Source organism: Phyllobates terribilis, unplaced genomic scaffold (genome assembly GCF_046119375.1).
Source record: "Phyllobates terribilis strain yellow unplaced genomic scaffold, ASM4611937v1 Scaffold_3__8_contigs__length_932513732, whole genome shotgun sequence".
Taxonomy (NCBI): Eukaryota; Metazoa; Chordata; class Amphibia; order Anura; family Dendrobatidae; genus Phyllobates; species Phyllobates terribilis.
The window spans coordinates 884,237,000-884,255,528 of NW_027362763.1; the positions used below are offsets into that span (position 1 = coordinate 884,237,000).

Below are 18,529 nucleotides of genomic sequence, written 5' to 3' on the forward strand. Positions count from 1 at the left end.
TCTCTGGTGTCTACAGTGTGACCGGGCGGTCATGTGACCGCGAGTATGCAGTTTGATTTATATGGCCACCTCTTCATCGAATCTCAGCCTGGGTGCTAAAGCAACTTCATCTTGTGGAATGCTAGGTGATATGCCATTAGTGTAGTAAACCCCTATAAGGCGATGGTCACACGTTGCGTTTTTGCAACATCTTTTTTTATGCACATTAAAAGCTACTTTTTACACTACCAACAAAAGTTATGAAATTTCAGAAATCTCATGCACACGCTTGTTTTTCTTTTCTGACTGAATTGGAAAATTGCTACGTTTTTAAAATCTGTAGCATGTCAATTCTTTCAGCGTTTTTGCAGAGTTTTTTCACCATAGAAAGCCATGAGAAAGTGCTAAAAAAAGCAGCACAAAATGTAGCCATGCGTTTTTGCTGCATTTTTGGTGAATGAAAGTATCTTTATTAAACATGTACTCTAGGCAAATTACAAATATATTCCATAACAAAAAAATGTAACAAAAAGCAGCAAAACCAGATTTTTATTAGCAGTTTCTTTACTGCCAAGAGAGAAGGTTTTGCCTTCAAAAAACAAATGTAGCAAAAACGCAACCTGTGAATATAGTCTAAAGCCTCATCAGATGCCTATGTTTCACGTGCGTGTTCTTTCTGTGATTTTCACAGATACAACATGTACCCAATGTACTCTCTGGGGCTATTCAGATGTCTATGTTTTTTGCAGACCATGTGTCTATGCAAAAATCACGGGAACATGTCTGTTTTTTATCACTGATGAAAAGTAGCATTACAAGTCTACAAGTGTGCTGTCCGTCTGCTGTCTGTGATTAACACTACAGTGAATAGGAGAAGCTTTGTAGTTTATTTATCCTTATGTGAAAATAACTGATTAAAGACTGATGGTGAAAACCGACACTGACCAAACACTGATGAAACTCAGGTCCAAAACACTGATGACACTTGTACCATTTTTTTTTTGCGTATGTGAAAAATCACTGAAGTCTGAATAAGTCCTAAAGCATAATTTTTCATTCTTGATGTAGACATTTTTATCTAGTTTGTCTGAGCTTCGCTGGGTCACTTCACTAAAAACCTACAAAGCCACAGGACTACATAACAACTGGCCCACATTGCCGTTCCTTACCATCTTCCTCTGCTGGGAGCGCTGTGCCATCTTCCAGATCCTCATCTACCCATGGACGAGATTCTGCTTTAGTCATCTTTGCTTTTTCTTTTTGCCCATCTGGTTTCTTCATACTTTGTAAAATTATAATTATTAACACACATATAACAGCAAGAAAAAACGGGCTCAAAAATGAGAAAAAAGCCATGGTTTCTTCCCTCACATTCACACAGAACTAAATCTCTTTACCATTTGTTTTGCTTTATATGCAAAGATAACAGGAAGGGGAGGAATGTTGCTCAGATTTCACAATATGTTCAGCTTGGTTGAGAGTGTAACACTGAACTCTTAACTTTTTACGGCTCAGTGAAGAGAGATGAGGGGGTTTGTTTATTTTATGTAATTTACTTTTTGAAGTAGGTGAGATCCTAATACGATATTAGTGGCAACATATAGTAAATAGAGGAAAGATTTGCCATCAGAGAAGGTGTGAGTGCGTACTTGTGCATGTATCACAGTGTGGGGACTGCACCTTGAGTTATATGTGGGAAAAGCTCAGTATCAGGGTATGTGCGCACTATCAGTATTTGCTTGCAGAAATTTCTGCAGCATTTCTGTACCTCTTGACAGCAAAAATGCTGCAGAAATTCCTCACGTTTTGATGCGTTTTTTTGCTTTTTCATGTGTTTTTGTGTGTTTTTTGCCTGCATACTTGCCATGCGTTTTTCCAATAAATTGCACAAAGAATTTGACGCGCCCCCAGAGCCGTGGGATACTCGGCAGCCGGGCCTCTGGTTGCCGGGTGAGAGATCACGGTGGCTGGCCCGGTCCGTGACCCAGGGCGGTCAGTGCAAAGAGGGGAAATAAAATGAATAGAAAAGTTTGTGACGCCACCTGTGGTGTCTGGTGAAGGTCACCAGCGCTGCAACAGTCCTCTGAGGCAGGTGTCAGGGTAGCTATAGATGGTTCGGCTCCCCACAGGTGGAGCAGGCCTCAGGGCTGTATGAAACGAGGCAGGTTGCGCTGGGTGTTGTGGTGCAGGGAGAGAACAATGGCGCAGCAGGAGTAACGGACAGAGACATGGGATTTGCTTCATTACCTTTACTAGTACAGCTGTTAAGTACGGTCCAGGGTACTCCAGGTGAAGGGCGCACTTTTGGACTTCTCCCCAGGGAGCGGGTATAGGGCCTCCTGATCCGTGTCTGTCTCTGTGTATGCTCCTGGCCAGCCTGCAACTGAGCCTAGATTATGTGTCCTGCTTTTACTTCACCTGTTGCTCTGAAGTCGGACCTCTAGTTGGTAACCACTTTCCCTGGGCGTCAGGGCCTTTGTGGTTCCTGATCCTGTGTGTGTCTAGCTTCAGATTTGCCAGGGACTTGTAGTCCTCCTGGGATTCCGGTTGATCCTACTGGGTATAATGAGTCCTTGTAGGCGCGGACCCGGTGTCCGGTAAATATAACGGGGTGAGCTTCCTATGCTCCTCTGCCCCCTTGGTTCCACTCTCCTTTTCTCCTCGCCATCGTCGACCACACTCGGGGCCCTCACTAGGCTTCAGGGCTGCTGGAGGCCTAGTTTGCCTCACACAGCAGCCTGTGTGCTGCTCCCTCTTCAGAGCACACTGCACTGTAACTAGTCTAATCACCAACTAAACTAAACTGAGCTGCCTGGCTCCACCTTCCCTTTATATATCCCTAACAGGGCTCCCTCTGCTGGTATGAGGTGGAAGGTGGAGGTGTGTGGATGTAGTGAGGGCCTCTTGTGGAGAAATCCATCCATGCACCCTTCTGGGTCCTGTGGCACCAATGCGCAGCAGGGGCGCCACATTCCCCCCTAGTAAAACTCAGTACTCCTGGACTGAAGCATTTTGTAATACAAAGGTTACAACAATAATAATAAAAATTACAATAATAACAACAATATAAAGATTACAGCAAGTTCCATAACCTGGTGTCCTTTTCACCGAAAGTAGATAAGTAGCATGAGGGACCCGTCCGTAAACCCTCAACGTAGGCCCTGGGCGTGGCTGCAGGGCATAAGTGATCCAGGTGACGGACCACATCTTCGGCCACGCCAAACGGGTTTTTGTTCAGTGGTCATTTACAAGACACTCCAGGGAGTGCAACTATTTACAGGACAGTTTTTGGGCTGCTCACAGTCCTCAGCCTACAAGTCTTTATATATATACCCTTACGGGTAACTAAATGCAAAGCTAAGTGTCCATGTCACATAAATTGTCCACCATAAGCTGAAACCAATAAATAAATACATGAAAATCACACAAGAATAACATACCCCAAGGGCAACTATTTATACTATAGGTATTTCTACTTATTCACTGAACCTGACAGGGGCCTGGCCTTTGGTGCTACGTGTTGATCTGCGTAGTACGGGAGTGTGGATGGTATCTGTGTCTGCACCATCTGCTACCCTGTCAGTTCTACGTGTGGGTAGGTTGTAAAACTGCCTTAACCTCTATGGGACTGGCAAGTGTACCATTGGCTGTGCCTTCTTGCTCTGCTCCAACTGGGGATTCTTCTTGAGCAGGCTCTTCTGGGGCACTTACAGGTTCTACTTGCTGTGGAGGGTCTTCTGGCTGTTGGTAGAAGAGGATCACAGGTATTATCACTGCTCCATCCAATTGAGGCCAATCTGCCGGGAAATCTCCTAATTCAGTGTGGAGTACTTCTTCTTTAGGCTCCTCCAGAACGGTGACTTCTTCCTGGGGCTTCAAAAGACCTGGACACAACTTCAGGTGGTCTCTTGATACCGTCGCAGTTGTTCTTCCTCTGTCTCTACTAATTAGGCAGGTCGTCCTGTTATCAAATCTTGAATTTAACACAGTGTAGGGTTCCCTTTCCCACTGGTCGTCAAGTTTGTGGTTTCTTCTTTTTCTCTTTAGCACGACCTTTCCAGGTGCTAAGGGTTCTGCTGGCGCACTCTTGTTGTACTGTGCTTCTTGCTTGTCTCTTACCCTATTCAGACTGTCTTCGATACAGGCCTGTACTCTCCTGTACTGCTCCTGTCGAGTCGTGTCCCAGTCCTCAGTGGACATATCTGCTTCGGGTTCTACTACACCAAGCTCCAGGTCCATGGGCAACTTTCCGGGTCTTGCTCGCATGAGATATTCTGGAGTACAATTGGTGGAACTCACAGGTATGTGGTTGTACAGATCTACCAGGTCAGGTAGCTTGTCTGGCCACTGGTTTCTTTCCTCTAGCGGTAAGGTCTTCAACAGGTCGATGACGATGTTATTCATCTTTTCACATAACCCATTGGTTTGGGGGTGGTACGGTGTAGTCCGGATCATCTTACACCCGTACAGATGGCAGAACTCCTTGAACAATTCGGCTTCAAAGGCAGGGCCTTGATCTTTCAGCACCTGCTCCGGGTATCCATGGGGCCTGCAGAAGTACGCCTGAAATGTCTTCGCCGCAGTTTCTGCTGTCAGATCCTTGATGGGGGCGACTACCAGGAACTGGAAGTAGTGATCCACCATGGTCAGGGCATAGGAATATCCTGACCTGCTGGGTGACAGCTTGACATGATCCAGGGCCACGATCTCCAAGGGTCGAGTTGTCTTGATGGGTTGCAGGGGTGCCTTCTGGCTGCTGTAGTCTTTTCTTCTGAGGCTACAGGGTCCACAATCCCGGCACCATCTCTCTATGGAACTGCGCATTCCAACCCAATAAAACCGACCTTTCAGCAGAGTTTCTAGCTTCTTCCAGCCAAAGTGCCCCGCTTGATCGTGGTAGGCCTCCAACACCATCTGGATGTCCGTCCTAGCCACTACGATCTGCCATACCATCTCATGGGTCCTCGGGTTGACGTACCTTTGGCACGGCTTCTCTCTATAGATAAACAGCCGGCTTCTCTCATTCCACTGTTGCTTGGCTTGTGGAGATGCGTCCTTCTCCTGGGAGGAACCTTCCTGGGTTATCAGTTATTTGATACGGCTGACAACCGGGTCGCTGTCCTGGGTCTCCTTCCAGCTGTGGTGAGGCAAAGGGTTTAACGTCTTACCGCGATGCCTCCTGGAGGTGCGCTGCTCGTGGACCATCCCATTTCTGTGGAAGGCAGGTAGCTCAATCTCTTCCAGGTCATCCACTTCTTCTTCAGTGTCCGACTTGTGAGGCATCCTGGACAGGGCATCGGCGTTGGCATTCTTGTGGCCTGCCCGGTACTTAATGGTAAACTGGTAGTTTGACAGCCGAGCCATCCATCGTTGTTCCATGGCTCCTAACTTGGCTGTTTCTAGATGAGTCAAGGGGTTATTATCAGTGTAGGCAGTTAACTTACTGGAGGCTAGGTAGTGCTTGAACCGCTCGGTGATGGCCCAGACCAGGGCCAGGAACTCCAACTTGAAGCTGCTATAGTTCTCTGGGTTCCTCTCGGTGAGGCGGAGCTTCCTGCTTGCATAGGCGATCACCTTCTCTCTGCCATTCTGCTTCTGAGTTAACACAACTCCTAATCCTTCGTTGCTGGCATCAGTGTACAGCAGGAACGGTTGGCTGTAGTCAGGGTAGGCTAGGATATCTTTGCCGGTCAGGATCCCCTTCATCACCTCAAAGGATTCAGCTTGCTCCTTGCCCCACTGGAAAGGGGGGGTTTCTGCCTCTCTCGGACTGTCCTACCAGGAGATCTTGCAAAGGCACCGCTTTTTTGGTATAGTCCTTCACAAACCTCCGGTAATACCCGACTAGTCCCAGGAACTGACGTACCTCCTTGAGGCTCTTCGGCTCCGACCATTTCTGGATGGCAGTGACCTTCTCCGGGTCTGGTGCTACTCCTTCTGGACTGACGATGTGCCCCAAGTACTGTACCTTCCGCTTGAGCAGGTGGCACTTGGAGGGCTTCAGCTTCATCCCATACCGGGACAGCGACTCAAATACCTCTGCCAGGTGCTTCAAATGGTCCTCGTATGTTTTGGAGTACACTATCACGTCATCCAGGTATAGCAGTACAGTCTCGAAGTTGCAGTGTCCCAGGCAGCACTCCATCAATCTCTGGAACGTTCCGGGGGCGTTGCAGAGTCCAAGCGGCATACTGTTGAACTCGCAGAGTCCCATCGGGGTATTAAAGGCCGTCTTCTCCCGATCCTCCTCAGCAACAGCTACTTGCCAGTACCCACTAGTGAGGTCAAGGATGGAGAAGTAATTTGCAGACTTTAATGCAGCCAGGGATTCCTCTATACGGGGCAAAGGGTATGCATCTTTGTGTGTTATGCAATTTACCTGTCTGTAATCTACACACATTCTCATGCTTCCATCCTTTTTCCTGACTAGGACCAGGGGAGCTGCCCAGGGACTACAGCTATCCCTTACTACCCCTGCCTTCTTCATGTCGTGCAACATCTCCTTCGCCTTCTGGTAGTGTGCTGGTGGTATGGGCCTGTAACGTTCTTTGATGGGTGGATGGTCACCTGTGGGTATATGGTGTTGTACCCCTTAAATCCTCCCAATGGCAAGTGGGTGTTTACTGAATACCTGCTCGTATTCCTGAACCACCCGGTGTACACCCTGTTTCTGATGGGCAGGAGTGGTGTCTGTCCCAACATGGAGCTGTTGACACCAATCCTCCACCTGGGTTCCCGGGTCATTATCCTCCACTTCGTCTGGTGAGGTTAAGGACTCCAACGTGTGTATGCAGTTGTTATCTACTGTGTACAGTTTGGCAACAGTGGCGTAGCGTGGTAATCTAATCTCGTCCTCCCCATAGTTTAGGAGGCGTACGGGCACCCTCCCATTGCGTACATCCACTACCCCTCTGGCAGTCAAGAGTGTAGGTCTATGCTCCGAGCTAAGAGGCTCTACTACCGCCTGGTAGCTCCATCCTTTGAGACCTATTGCTGCTCTACACGAAATCAGCATCTCACTCATCGGGGGGATCACAATGGGCATCGGGTCTGTCACCTGTACATTACCAATTTCACCACCTGATAGCTTTACCTGTTGCTGGTACATAAGGGCTCGAATCTCTTTCTGGAGCACCCTCCTCTGCCCTGGTCTGGCGGTGTCAGCTATCTGTTGGAGCATGAACAAAACTTCTCCCAAACAGTTACTAACAATATTTGTGCCAAGTACCATATACAAGTCTGTATCATCAGGATTAGTCTCTACTACAATTAGTCCCTGGTCTTTCAGTTCCACTCTTCCCACCTTTACTGCCACATCCTTAACCCCGACTAGGTTAAGGGGGAGGCCATTAGAGGCATAAATGGAAAGGTTTGGATCTGGCGGGTGAAGTTAGTCTATGGACCAGGACCTTTTGTAGAGGACATCAGGCATGATGGTTACCTGAGATCCTGTGTCCAGCAGGGCAGGTGTCACGATGCCGTCCAGCACAATGGACAGGAAAGGTCTTCCTCCCACGAACCGGCGGTACCAGTTTGATGGGCCTGGTTGGTCTACTCCTGGGTGTCGGCCCTCGGCCCCAGGGTTTCCTCGTTTAAAGGGCAGGTCCGCGTGGTGTGGCCTGCCTTCTGACAGTGATAGAAGATGAACTCTCCTGGAGGGCGACGTTGGTCGTGGGTCCTCCCATGAGGTGGCGTTGTCCTCCTACGGGGTGGCGTTGTCCTCCTTCTTCTTCTCATCCAGGGGACATCCTCAGGGCTGTCGGCTAGCAGGATCCTTCCTTCCGGCTCAGGCTCCGTCAGTAGCTGCAGGGTGCTCATGACAGTGGCCAGGGTTTTACTTAGCTGGCGCACTTCAGAGCGTAGGCTGTCCAGCTCGTTAGGGGGCACTGTTTGCATCCTTTTTTCGGCCGTTAGTGAAGAAGCGGTGGGTGCTGCAGGCATTGGGGTGGCCCCACCCTGGTAACGCTGGATAGCAGTGTCTGTGGTTTCCAGGGGCTGCAGGCCCTTTATAGCAATGTCCTTAAGGGTGTCAAAGGTGGCATCTGGATGGTCTAAGGCCCACCATCGTACAGTTCTGCTCTCCTCCTGAGACTTCAACCCCCGGATGAACAGTTCCGTCAGCATTTTATTTTCCTCATTGATGCTGGCTGGACTAACCTGTTTCAGGGCCCGCAGGGCCTCCTGCAAACGCCAGGCAAAGTCCCGGATACTGTCTTCAGGTTTCGGGACACACTGGTAGAACCTCATCCGGAGATCTGTCTCCGTGGGGTTTTCAAACGCTGTTTGTAATCTTTTAAAGATGATGGACACTGATTCTTGGTCTGCGGCTGGCCAGGTTTCAACTTCTTGCTCAGCGGCACCAGTCAATTGTCCTAACACTACAGCGGCTCTCTGCTTGCCCGTCATATAATACATATCCAGTATGCCGCATATTTTCCTCTTGAATCCGGACAGTGTGTCCGGTTTACCATTATACTGGGGGAACCACTTCCCTCCAGGGATATACGGCAGGGCCATAGGGATCAACGGAGTTACGACCCCTGCTGGTGGAGCGGCCACTCCGGCCTGTGCGGCGCCGGGCGCAGATTTGGCATCAGGAGCGTTAACCGGTGCTCTGGCAGCTTGCTGGTCGTCGGCCATTGTTGCGCCCCCCCTAGTGAACCGGAGCCTACCTTCTTCAACAGGTAGGCCGCAGCTCAGCGGGCGACGGTCTTCTTTCAGGACCTTGCATCGCACGTGTCTGACGTCAGAGCATCCTCTCGCTCTTTCCAGGACCTGACGCTTCCTGGTATGTCGTCAGGGGCGGGGCAGGGCGGGTCTTAGGCTTTGCGCGCTTCCAGCTGTTACGCCCCTCTTCTTCCCGCGCGGCAACAGGAAAAATGGCGGATATGGCGGGAAGACTTCAGGAATGACGGGAAAACTTCACCACAGTAAGGGTTACAGTCTTTTAAGGCGCACCGTACCCGGTGGTAACGGGCACGCAATCCTGTTCGTGACGCCAAAACATAACGCGCCCCCAGGGCCGTGGGGTACTCGGCAGCCGGGCCGTGGGGATATCACGGTGGCTGGCCGGTCCGTGACCCAGGTGGTCAGTGAAATGGGGGGCCTTCTATTATTTGGGATTTTTGGAATTATTCGTGACGCCACCTGTGGTGTCTGGTGAGGATCACCAGCGCTGCAACAGTCCTCTGAGGCAGATGTTAGGGCAGCAAATGATGGGACAGCTCCCCACAGGTGGAGCGGGCCTCAGGGCAGCGTGGGGGATGTACTGGATGGTGGTGCAGGGGAGAGACGGCAGAACGATCCCGGAGGAAAGATGGACACTCACACAGGTGTAAGCTTCAGTACCTTTACTGGTGATGCTGCAGGCATGGTCCAGGGTACTCCAGGTGAAGGGCGCACTTCTGGACTCTCCCCAGTGAGCGGGTATAGGGCCTCCTGATCCGTTGCTTTACTCTCTAAGCTTCTGGCCTGCCTGGAGCTGGGCCTAGCTTGGTTACTGTCTCTCTCTGCACCTGCTAACCTGGTGGTAGGGCCTTTTCTTTGGAGATCACTCTCCCTGGACGGTGTCCGGTATATATATATTTTGAGGTGAGCTTACTATGCTCCTCTGCTCCCTAAGTTCCACTCTCCTTTTTCTCCTCACCGTTGACCACACTCGGGGCCCTCACTACTTGGCAGCTGGCGTGCTGCGCCTTCACCGCTCTCTGAGCGTCGGCATGCTCTCCGCTCACTCTGAGCTGTGTTCCTCTCTGAACACTCACTGCTGAATCACCGAGCTGCCTGGCTCCACCTTCCCTTTATATATCCCTAACGGGCTCCCTCTGCTGGTCTGAGGTGGAAGGTGGAGGTGTCTGAATGTAGTGAGAGCCTCTTGTGGAGAAGTCCATCCATGCACCCTTCTGCTTTCTGTGGCACCAATGCACAGCAGGGCGCCACATAAGCTTGGTAGAGAGTTTAGCTTTCTCACTGGACTCTAGATTAAACTCTGCACATTCTTCATCTGACCATGCATCTGGCAAAGACCGTGGAGTCCTCCAGCCATTGTACTTCACAGGCAAAATGGATCTGTATAGTGATGTGAACTGCTCGATTGTGGTAGGATGTATGCTGAGTGAGACTGTGCTGTCATGCTTTACACACACACTGATTATTTCTTATATGCTGGGAGAAGACGTTCTGATGTCTGTGCTGTATCTACAGTATATAGAAGCTGTAATCATCATTACAGATGTATCTGGAAGAAGTATTCTTTACTATTTTGACTACTTAACTAGGCTGCGAGTGTAGTGAGCTCTTGAGACACTGTTTCTAGGATGTCTCTGTGTAACATTACTCACACAAAGAGATTGTATCAGATAATTTATCTGGACTGCAAAGGCATGTATAAAGCTGCAGTAGGTAAAAAAAAAGACTATTCTGATCCAGAACTGACACAGAATGGGGAAAAATATGGGGGGGGGGGGTTGCTTACATCAGAACTAAGGAGGCAGACAGTGAGAGAGGTAGGACAAACGTTTAAAAGGCAAACCTTATTGTATTAGCAATGCAACAATACAATACTGTATGATTCCAAGTCATGGGAAATTACAATAGTGCAAAATTAATATTAAAGATTAATAGGATTAGAATGGAGGGTAACAACTTCATAGCAAATTTAAAGGCAGATAAAATAAAATCACACCATTATCAAAAGGGAAATGAACACAACTAAGTCTCTCCTGCCTTCTTCTGTATTGTAACCTCTGTGCATGACAAAGAGCCTGCCAACAACACTCTCCAATATAAAACATTGAGCTGTTTTCTAACTTTGAGCTATTTTAATGTTTGCAACTGCTGAATTAATTCAGGCAGAATGGATACCCTGTAATCATAACAAGAATAATATGTCACTAAATCATCACCATGCAGTTTTATCTGATAGTAATTTTTTTAAAGATTTCTCTATATAACCTGTACATTTCAACATGACATATTATAGGGAATTTGTCAGCAGGTTTTTGCTTTGTAATCTGATATCAGCATGATATGGGGGCTGAAGAGTCTGATTTCAGTGATGTATTACTTACTAGACTGTATTGCTATTGTAACATACCTGGTGGTGGGCTTGCATAGTGCACCATCTCTCACTATGCAAGATCGCAAACTTGATCATTGGTCCAGTCTGCTAGCCTGGCTTCTTTCCATGCTATCTGTTTGTCTCTGTTCTGACTGCTTAGGGCAGCGGCCCGGTTACTTCCTGATTCTTGTAGCTGCTTGGGCACACCCCTAATGCGTCCTCAGCCTATTGCTGTCAGTCACTGGCTATTTAAACCAGCTTCTCTTGGAAGCTGATGCCTGAGCAACTTTAACATTCAGTGTGCTTCTAGACTCTGAATGTGCCAGGTCTCGTTCTGTTTTTCCCTGCTTGTCTGCCTTCCTGGAGGCTGTATTTCCAGGCCTGTCTGAACACGCTCCTAGCCTGTTCGTTGCTGCCTCTGGGGGCCGTATACCCAGGCTTGTTCCTGTATTTCGCTGCAGTAACAGTTCCTGTCTGAACTGTCTCCTAACCTGTTACTTGTTTTGTCTCTATGTCCGTTTCCTCCCTTTTTCTGCAGTGTCTGAACCAGCGCTTGGCTATACCTAGGCTTGTTCCTGTATTCTGTTGCAGTAACAGTTCCTGTCTGAACTGTCTCCTGGCCTCTTACCTGTTTTGTCTCTGTGTCCGTTTCCTCTCTTTTTCTGCAGAGTCTGAACCTGCACCTAACTCCTACTCGTTGTCGCTGTACTTCTGTTTGTGAGTTTGGAGTCCACTCGCTACTTCTTTGCAAGTACCTTGTGTGTATCTGGTTCTGCTTTTCCCTTCCAGTCTGTTCCGTGTGAACAGAGCCCTGTCCCCTCTGCTCTGTCTTTGCTCACCGCTTTGGCGGTTTATCTCTGTTCTGCCTTACTTACCGCTCTTGCGGTTTCTGCCCGCTCTGCTCAGCCTTGTCCACCGCACTTGCGGTTTCGCTCTGCTCTGCCTTGTCCACCGCATCTGCGGTTTCGCTCTGCTCTGCCTTGTCCACCGCATCTGCGGTTTCGCTCTGCTCTGCCTTGTCCACCGCACTTGTGGTTTCGCTCTGCTCAGCCCTGTCCACCGCATCTGCGGTTTCGCTTTACTCTGCTTGATTACCGCATCTGCGGCTCTGAACCCGTCTCCTAGTCTGTACTGGACCCTACCCAGCCTGTGCTCTAACCTGCCTGTTCCTGTGTTCCCCGGTGTGGGTCAACAGCCGTGTCCAGGGTCTGACCTGGAGTCGCACCTGGTCCCTCTGCTCGGTTCCTCCCTGGTGCACAGGCGTCGTATGCCATCATGCGACCTTGGTCGGATCGGGTAGATACTTAGTTACGCCCCTCCAGGCACTCTCCGGTTCATGGTCCAGTGGGATCACTAAACACGCACACGCCAGTCAGTCCGGGCGTGTGCATAACAGCTATTTCAATAAAATCACTGTTTTATCAGCAGGAGATGATCACTACTGGACTAGATGTTTCATGCCTCCTAGTCAACTGCTCTGTGTAACTACACCTTCACCACTGATTAGCAGCTTTCTGCCTATGCACAGTGTATACAGAAATTTGACAATCTGTGGTGTGGGCGGGGTTATAATGGCTGGGCATTCAGAGCATTGCTAGATCTGCAGTAGAGAAAACTGTGATTTTATCAAAATGACAGCATGTAGACCAGTAATTGACACATCACTGGAATCAGGGTCTCAGCCCCTACATCATGTTGGTCTCAGATTATATGGCAAAAACTTGGTGATACACTCCCTTTAAATGAAGTAGTAAAGGCACAATCTGTAATTACAACACCCTCAGAAGCCAAAACTGAGTATTGCAGTGGTACCCCAACAAAAAGCCAACACAAGCAAATAGTTATCAATGTTTTATTTACAATGTCCATTAGGAAGCAGTTAGCTTGAAAACATTTCAAAACTATTTACAGTCTCATTCCATTTCTTATCATTTTGAACAATTGTGAACACCCTTTTATAATTGAGGATGTGATTGTGTTCAGAATTAGCCAATCATATTTAAACTCCTGTTAAATAGTAGATATTACACGGCTGTCATAATTTAAAGTGAATTTGTTTAAGTCAATATATAATTTAGCTGTTCTAGTACCTTTTTTTGCCAGAACGTGACAGGCAGGCTCTGATTCATGCATCCCGTGGAATCAAGTGAAAGGTTCTCTTTGAAGCACCACTCCAGTGTTTTATTTATTTTACTGCTAGAGTGGTCTCAAGCAGTTTGTGACAAGTGTTTGCTGGGCGAGCTGGAAGACACAACTCAATGTAAGTCTATGAGAGCCAGAATGAGGATCTTATAGACTTACATTGAGAGCTTGTGACCATTACCTCTGACTTACAGTCAGTCAGAAGTTGTAACTCTGAGTCACTGCTCACTGACAAGCAGTGAGGCGGAGAAGTCAAGGAATCTGAGGTAAAGAGCCAGGAGGGTACGTCATAAACAGAGGGAGGAGACAAAGGCGTAGTCAGGTCACAGTCCAGGGTCAGAATTCCAAGGTCAGAGTGCATCAAGGCAAAAGGGGTAATACAAATGGATAGTCAAAAGGCAAATTCAAGGTCTGGCTACAAAGATCAAAATATTAGAGTTCAGAGCAAACACACCACTGAGCTGAAAGCTATGACTGTCATTGATCTGTTATTGACAGCTAGCTAAATAGCTGGGTAATCACTCAGAACAGGGAACACCTGAAGGAAGCTCAGCACCTCTCAGTCTCAGATTGGACGGCTGAGCTGTCACCAAACTAACAGCTTAGTATGACCCTGATTCTATAGGGCAGTAAAACTGTCACTCACTGCCTCCCTGACACACTAAGTGGAGGGATAGTGAAAGTACCCCTTCTTCTAGGAAACCTGAGATGGAAGGCTCTGACCAAACGATCGACCTTCACAGAATGAGCTGGAGCCCAGGAGCTCTCCTGGGGTCCATATTCCCTCCAATGAACAAGATATTGAAGGGAATTTTGGACCCTCTGAGAATTCATGATCCTCTGCAACTCATATTCTAAACCTCCATCAACAGAAATTGGAGGAGGCGGGAACGAGACAGACAACACCAAAAGGGACAAACTCTTTTAATAGCGATCTATGGAACACATTAGGAACACGACGAAACTGAGAAAGTTTTAATCTTAAGGCAACCGAATTGACTACTTCCAGAATCTCGTACGGGCCAATAAAATTTGGACCTAACTTGCTGACGACACTTTAAGTTTAATATTTTTAGATGACAACTAAACCTCATCACCTACCTTAACCCCTTTCTGGCCCAAGGTGTACTAATACGTATCTGTGCTCTGGGCCTTATGGGCCTGATACGTATTAGTACGCCTTGGCGATTTTGCCCGCACACAGGCGGGCGAGATCACCGCCAGGTGTCAGCTGATTGTCACAGCTGACACCTGGTGCTATGTGCTTGGAGTGGTCCTGCACCTCTCCCTGCACATTAACCCCTGAAATGCTGTGATCGAAATCAATCGCAGCAGTCTGGTGGCAAGAGGAGGTAAACGCGATACTTACCTTCTTCTGGCGTCCCGCGGCGTCTGAGTCTGGTCCCGGATGTTGTCATGGTGACCCGATGTCATCATGACAACATCCGGGTCACTAGGAGGCAGGAAGTTACTTTGGTCATCAGCAGTGTGCGACCAAAGTAACTTCTCCCTGTGCAGCACTAACAGCCTGTATAGCACAGGGATGGTGCTGCATTCCTGTGCTATACAGCCGATCAGGCTGCAAAAAGTGAAAGTTCCATAGTGGGACATAGTGTAAAAGATCAAAAAGTGTCAAAAAGTGAAAAAAAAATTGAAAAAATATTTAAAAAAAATGAAAAAAAATAGTAATAATAAAAAAATATATATATTGTACCCTAAATAAATAATCTTCTGAAAAAAAAAATAAGCCAATAAAAGTACACATATTTGGTATCGCCGCGTTCGGAACGACCTGACTTATAAAACTGTCCCACTAGTTAACCCCTTTAATGAACACGGTAAAAAAAAAAAAAAAAAAACGAAACATAAAACGATGCTTTATCATCATACCACCAAACAAAAAATGGAATAAAACGCGATCAAAAAGACGAATGTAAATAAAAATGGTACCGCTGAAAACGTCATCTTGTCCCACAAAAAACAAGCCGCCATACAGCTCCAACGGCCGAAAATAAAAAAGTTATAGCTCTCAGAATAATGCGATGCAAAAACAATTCTTTTTTTCTATAAAATAGTTTTTATTGTGTAAAAGCACCAAAACATAAAAAAGAAATATAAATGTCGTACCGCTGTAAATGTACTGACCCGAAGAATAAAACTGCCTTATCAATGTTACCAGAGGCAGAAAGGCCTAAAAAAAAAAAAAAAAAACAATTCCTGAATTGTTGATTTTTGTTTATTCTGCTTCACAAAAATATGAATAGAAAGCGAGCAAAAAATGTCACATGCACGAAAATGGTACCAATAAAAACATCAACTCGTCCTGCAAAAAACAAGCCATCACATGACTCTGTCAGACGAAAAATGGAAAAATTGTAGCTCTCAAAATATGGCGATGCAAAAACTAGTGGGGACTCGAGAATGTCACTTGAGCACCCGCAATACTTGGTGCATACCTGAGTACCCGATGAAAAGTAGCAAGCACTTGCACTCAAGACTAATGACAACTTGTGTGGGGTTTCCACTGTTTAGGCACATCAGGGGCTCTCCAAAAGCAACATGGTGTCAGCTAATTATTCAAAACAAATTATACATTTAAAAAGTCAAATGGCGCTCAATCCCTTCCGAACCCTGCCGTGCGCCCAAACAGTGGTTTTCCCCCACATATGAGGTATCAACGTGCTCAGGAGGAATTGCACAACACATTTTGTGGTTTATTTTTTAATGATACCCTTGCAAAAATAAAAAAAATGGGGTCTAAAGTAACATTTTTGTGAAAAAAAATAAATGTTCATTTTTTTTTCCACAATCCAAAAATTCCTGTGAAGCATCTTAAGGGTTAATACAATTCTTGAATATGGATTTGAGCACATTGAGGGGTGCAGTTTTTAGAATGGTGTCACTTTGGGGTATTTTCTGTCATAAAGGTCCCTCAAAGTCACTTCAAATGTGATGTGGTCCCTAAAAAAATGGTTTTGTAAATTTTGCTGTAAAAATGAGAAATCACTGGTCAATTTTTAACCCTTATAGCTCCCTAACAAAAAAAATTTTGGTTTCAAAATTGTGTTTATGTAAAGTAAGGAAATGTTATTTATTAACTATTTTGTGTGACATATCTCTCTGATTTAAGGGCATGGAAATTCAAAGTTTGAAAATTGCAAAATTTTCACCAAATTTCCATTTTTTTCACAAATAAACGCAAGTGATGTTGAAGAAATTTTACCAGTATCATGAAGTACAATATGTCATGAAAAAATAACCTCAGAATCAGTGGGATCTGTTTAAGCATTCCAGAGTAATTATCTCATAAACTGACAGTGGTCAGAATTGTAAAAATTGGCCTGGTCATTAACGTGCAAACCACCCTCATGGGTTGAAGACAGGACCCACCGAATAGTTTCTACGTTTTTTTGGCGAGTCTGAGTGGCCCCAATATTCTTTTAAAAGTCCCTTCAGACATCCCCAAGTTTCTGCATGGTGATCTCCACCACAGGACATTCAGAACTAATCCTAGAAAATTCTCCAAAATGGGGATGAAAAATATAATTACAGAAAAACAGAGAGGTTCCAGTAGACTGATTGACCAAACTGTTAAAGGCGAACTCAGTGAGAGGTAAGAATGAGGACCAGTCCTCCTGCTGAGCTGCACAAAGCACCTTGAAATTTGTTCCAAAGACTGATTTGTCCTCTCAGTCTAACCATTGGTTTCAGGGTGGTAGGCATTGGACAATGACAAGTCAATCCCAAGTTTACTACAAAAAGCTCACCAGAATTTGGAGACAAATTTGTAGTCCCCTATCAGACACAATGTTAAGAGGGATCCCATGTAAGCTTACAATATGAGAAATAAACAACCTGAAGAGTGTCTATGCATTAGATAAACATGACAAAGAAACAAAATGAGCCTGTTTGCTGAATTGGTCAACAACCACCCATGGTCTTTCTGGAACTGGTAATGGAGCCAATTTCCTGACCAGACGGTTATGACAGACTTTAACGCGTGCGCAAACTTCACAAGCGGATACAAAATCTTTAATATCATTATTCATTGATGGTCACCAAAAAGGTCTAGCAATCACTTTCCATGTGGCTGTGATCCCTGGATGACCACTCAAGCCTGAATCATGAAACTCTTATAACGCAATCTTATATGAACAGGCAAAAATAATTTGGACCCCAGAGTGGTGGAAGAAGTCAACGACTGGACTTTACGGATCTTTGCTTTCAACCCCGAGGATACCAGAGAAACCGAATGACTATGCCCTGATGAAGAATGGAAGCTGGAGGTTCTGAAGGGTAAACTGAAACAAGACTGCGAGATAAGGGGTCAGCTTCCACATTCTTGGACCTCGGCCTGAATGTGATAGGTAAATTAAACCTAGTGAAAAGCAAGGACTATCAGGCCTGTCTGGAGGGTTATCGTTAGCTAATTCAATTTTTAACTAGATTCTTATGAACAGAAACCACAGTAGCTTGATAAAGCGCCCCTTCCAAAAAATGTCTCCATTCCTCAAAGGCAAGGCCAGTGTAACTGCAAGTAACTCACAATTCTCAACATCATAATTTCTTTCAGCCGACGAGAATTTCTTAGAAAAGATGCAGATGAACGCAGATTGGTCAGAGTTTTGGACCCCTGCAATAAAATGGCCCCTTCAAAGCATCCACCTCCTCAATGAAAGGTTCTTGGAGATCGGGTTGGATTAGAATAGAAGCAGACGTGAAATACTCTTAATTTTTTAAATACCTTTATAGCATCCGGCGACCAAACCTTGAGATTCGCCCCCTTATGTGTAAGGTCAGTTAGAGGTTTAGCAATTGAGAAAAACCCTTGAATTTTCTATAACAGTTGGCGTATCCAGGAAAACATTGCAATGCTTTAAGGTCACAAGGTTGAACCCAATTAATTATGGCCTGCACCTTCTCAGTGTTTAACTTAAACTCTTCTGCTGACAAAAAAAACCCTAGGAACAAAATTTCCTGAACAGGAAAACTAATTTCTCTAATTTAGCAAACAAAGAGTTCTTCCTCAGCCTTTGTAATACTGTAACGTGCCCCAGCGAGGTAGTCGTGGGCGAGCTGTAGCCCCCTCTCACTCTGGCACCCTATGGACAATACGTGTACTCCCTCTGAAGTGTGGCTGTGTATGTGGTGCTCTTCACTTACTTCAAGCCATCCGATCGCGGCTGTCTCCAGGCATTTCTCATCTGGGACCAGGGCAGCAATAAATTCAGAGGACACGAGGTTCTTAACCAGAACTTGAACTTTACTTGGGGAAGAGGAATATATACAATATTTACAGGCAGATATAATGGATAAGGCCCGACAGGCTATCATCTCTCTCACAGGCGT

General features: G+C 46.4%; 1 protein-coding gene across 1 annotated transcript in view; it reads right to left on the reverse strand.

Moving 5' to 3' along the window:
- Nucleotides 1–1,419, reverse strand: part of IYD (iodotyrosine deiodinase) — a 64,422-nt gene extending 63,003 nt beyond the window's left edge. The window contains exon 1 of the mRNA XM_073672680.1: nt 1,149–1,419. Coding sequence (XP_073528781.1) covers nt 1,149–1,335 — 187 coding nt within the window. The 5' untranslated portion in view covers nt 1,336–1,419. The remainder of the gene's footprint in view (nt 1–1,148) is intronic.
- Between the last annotated feature and the right edge of the window lie 17,110 nt (nt 1,420–18,529).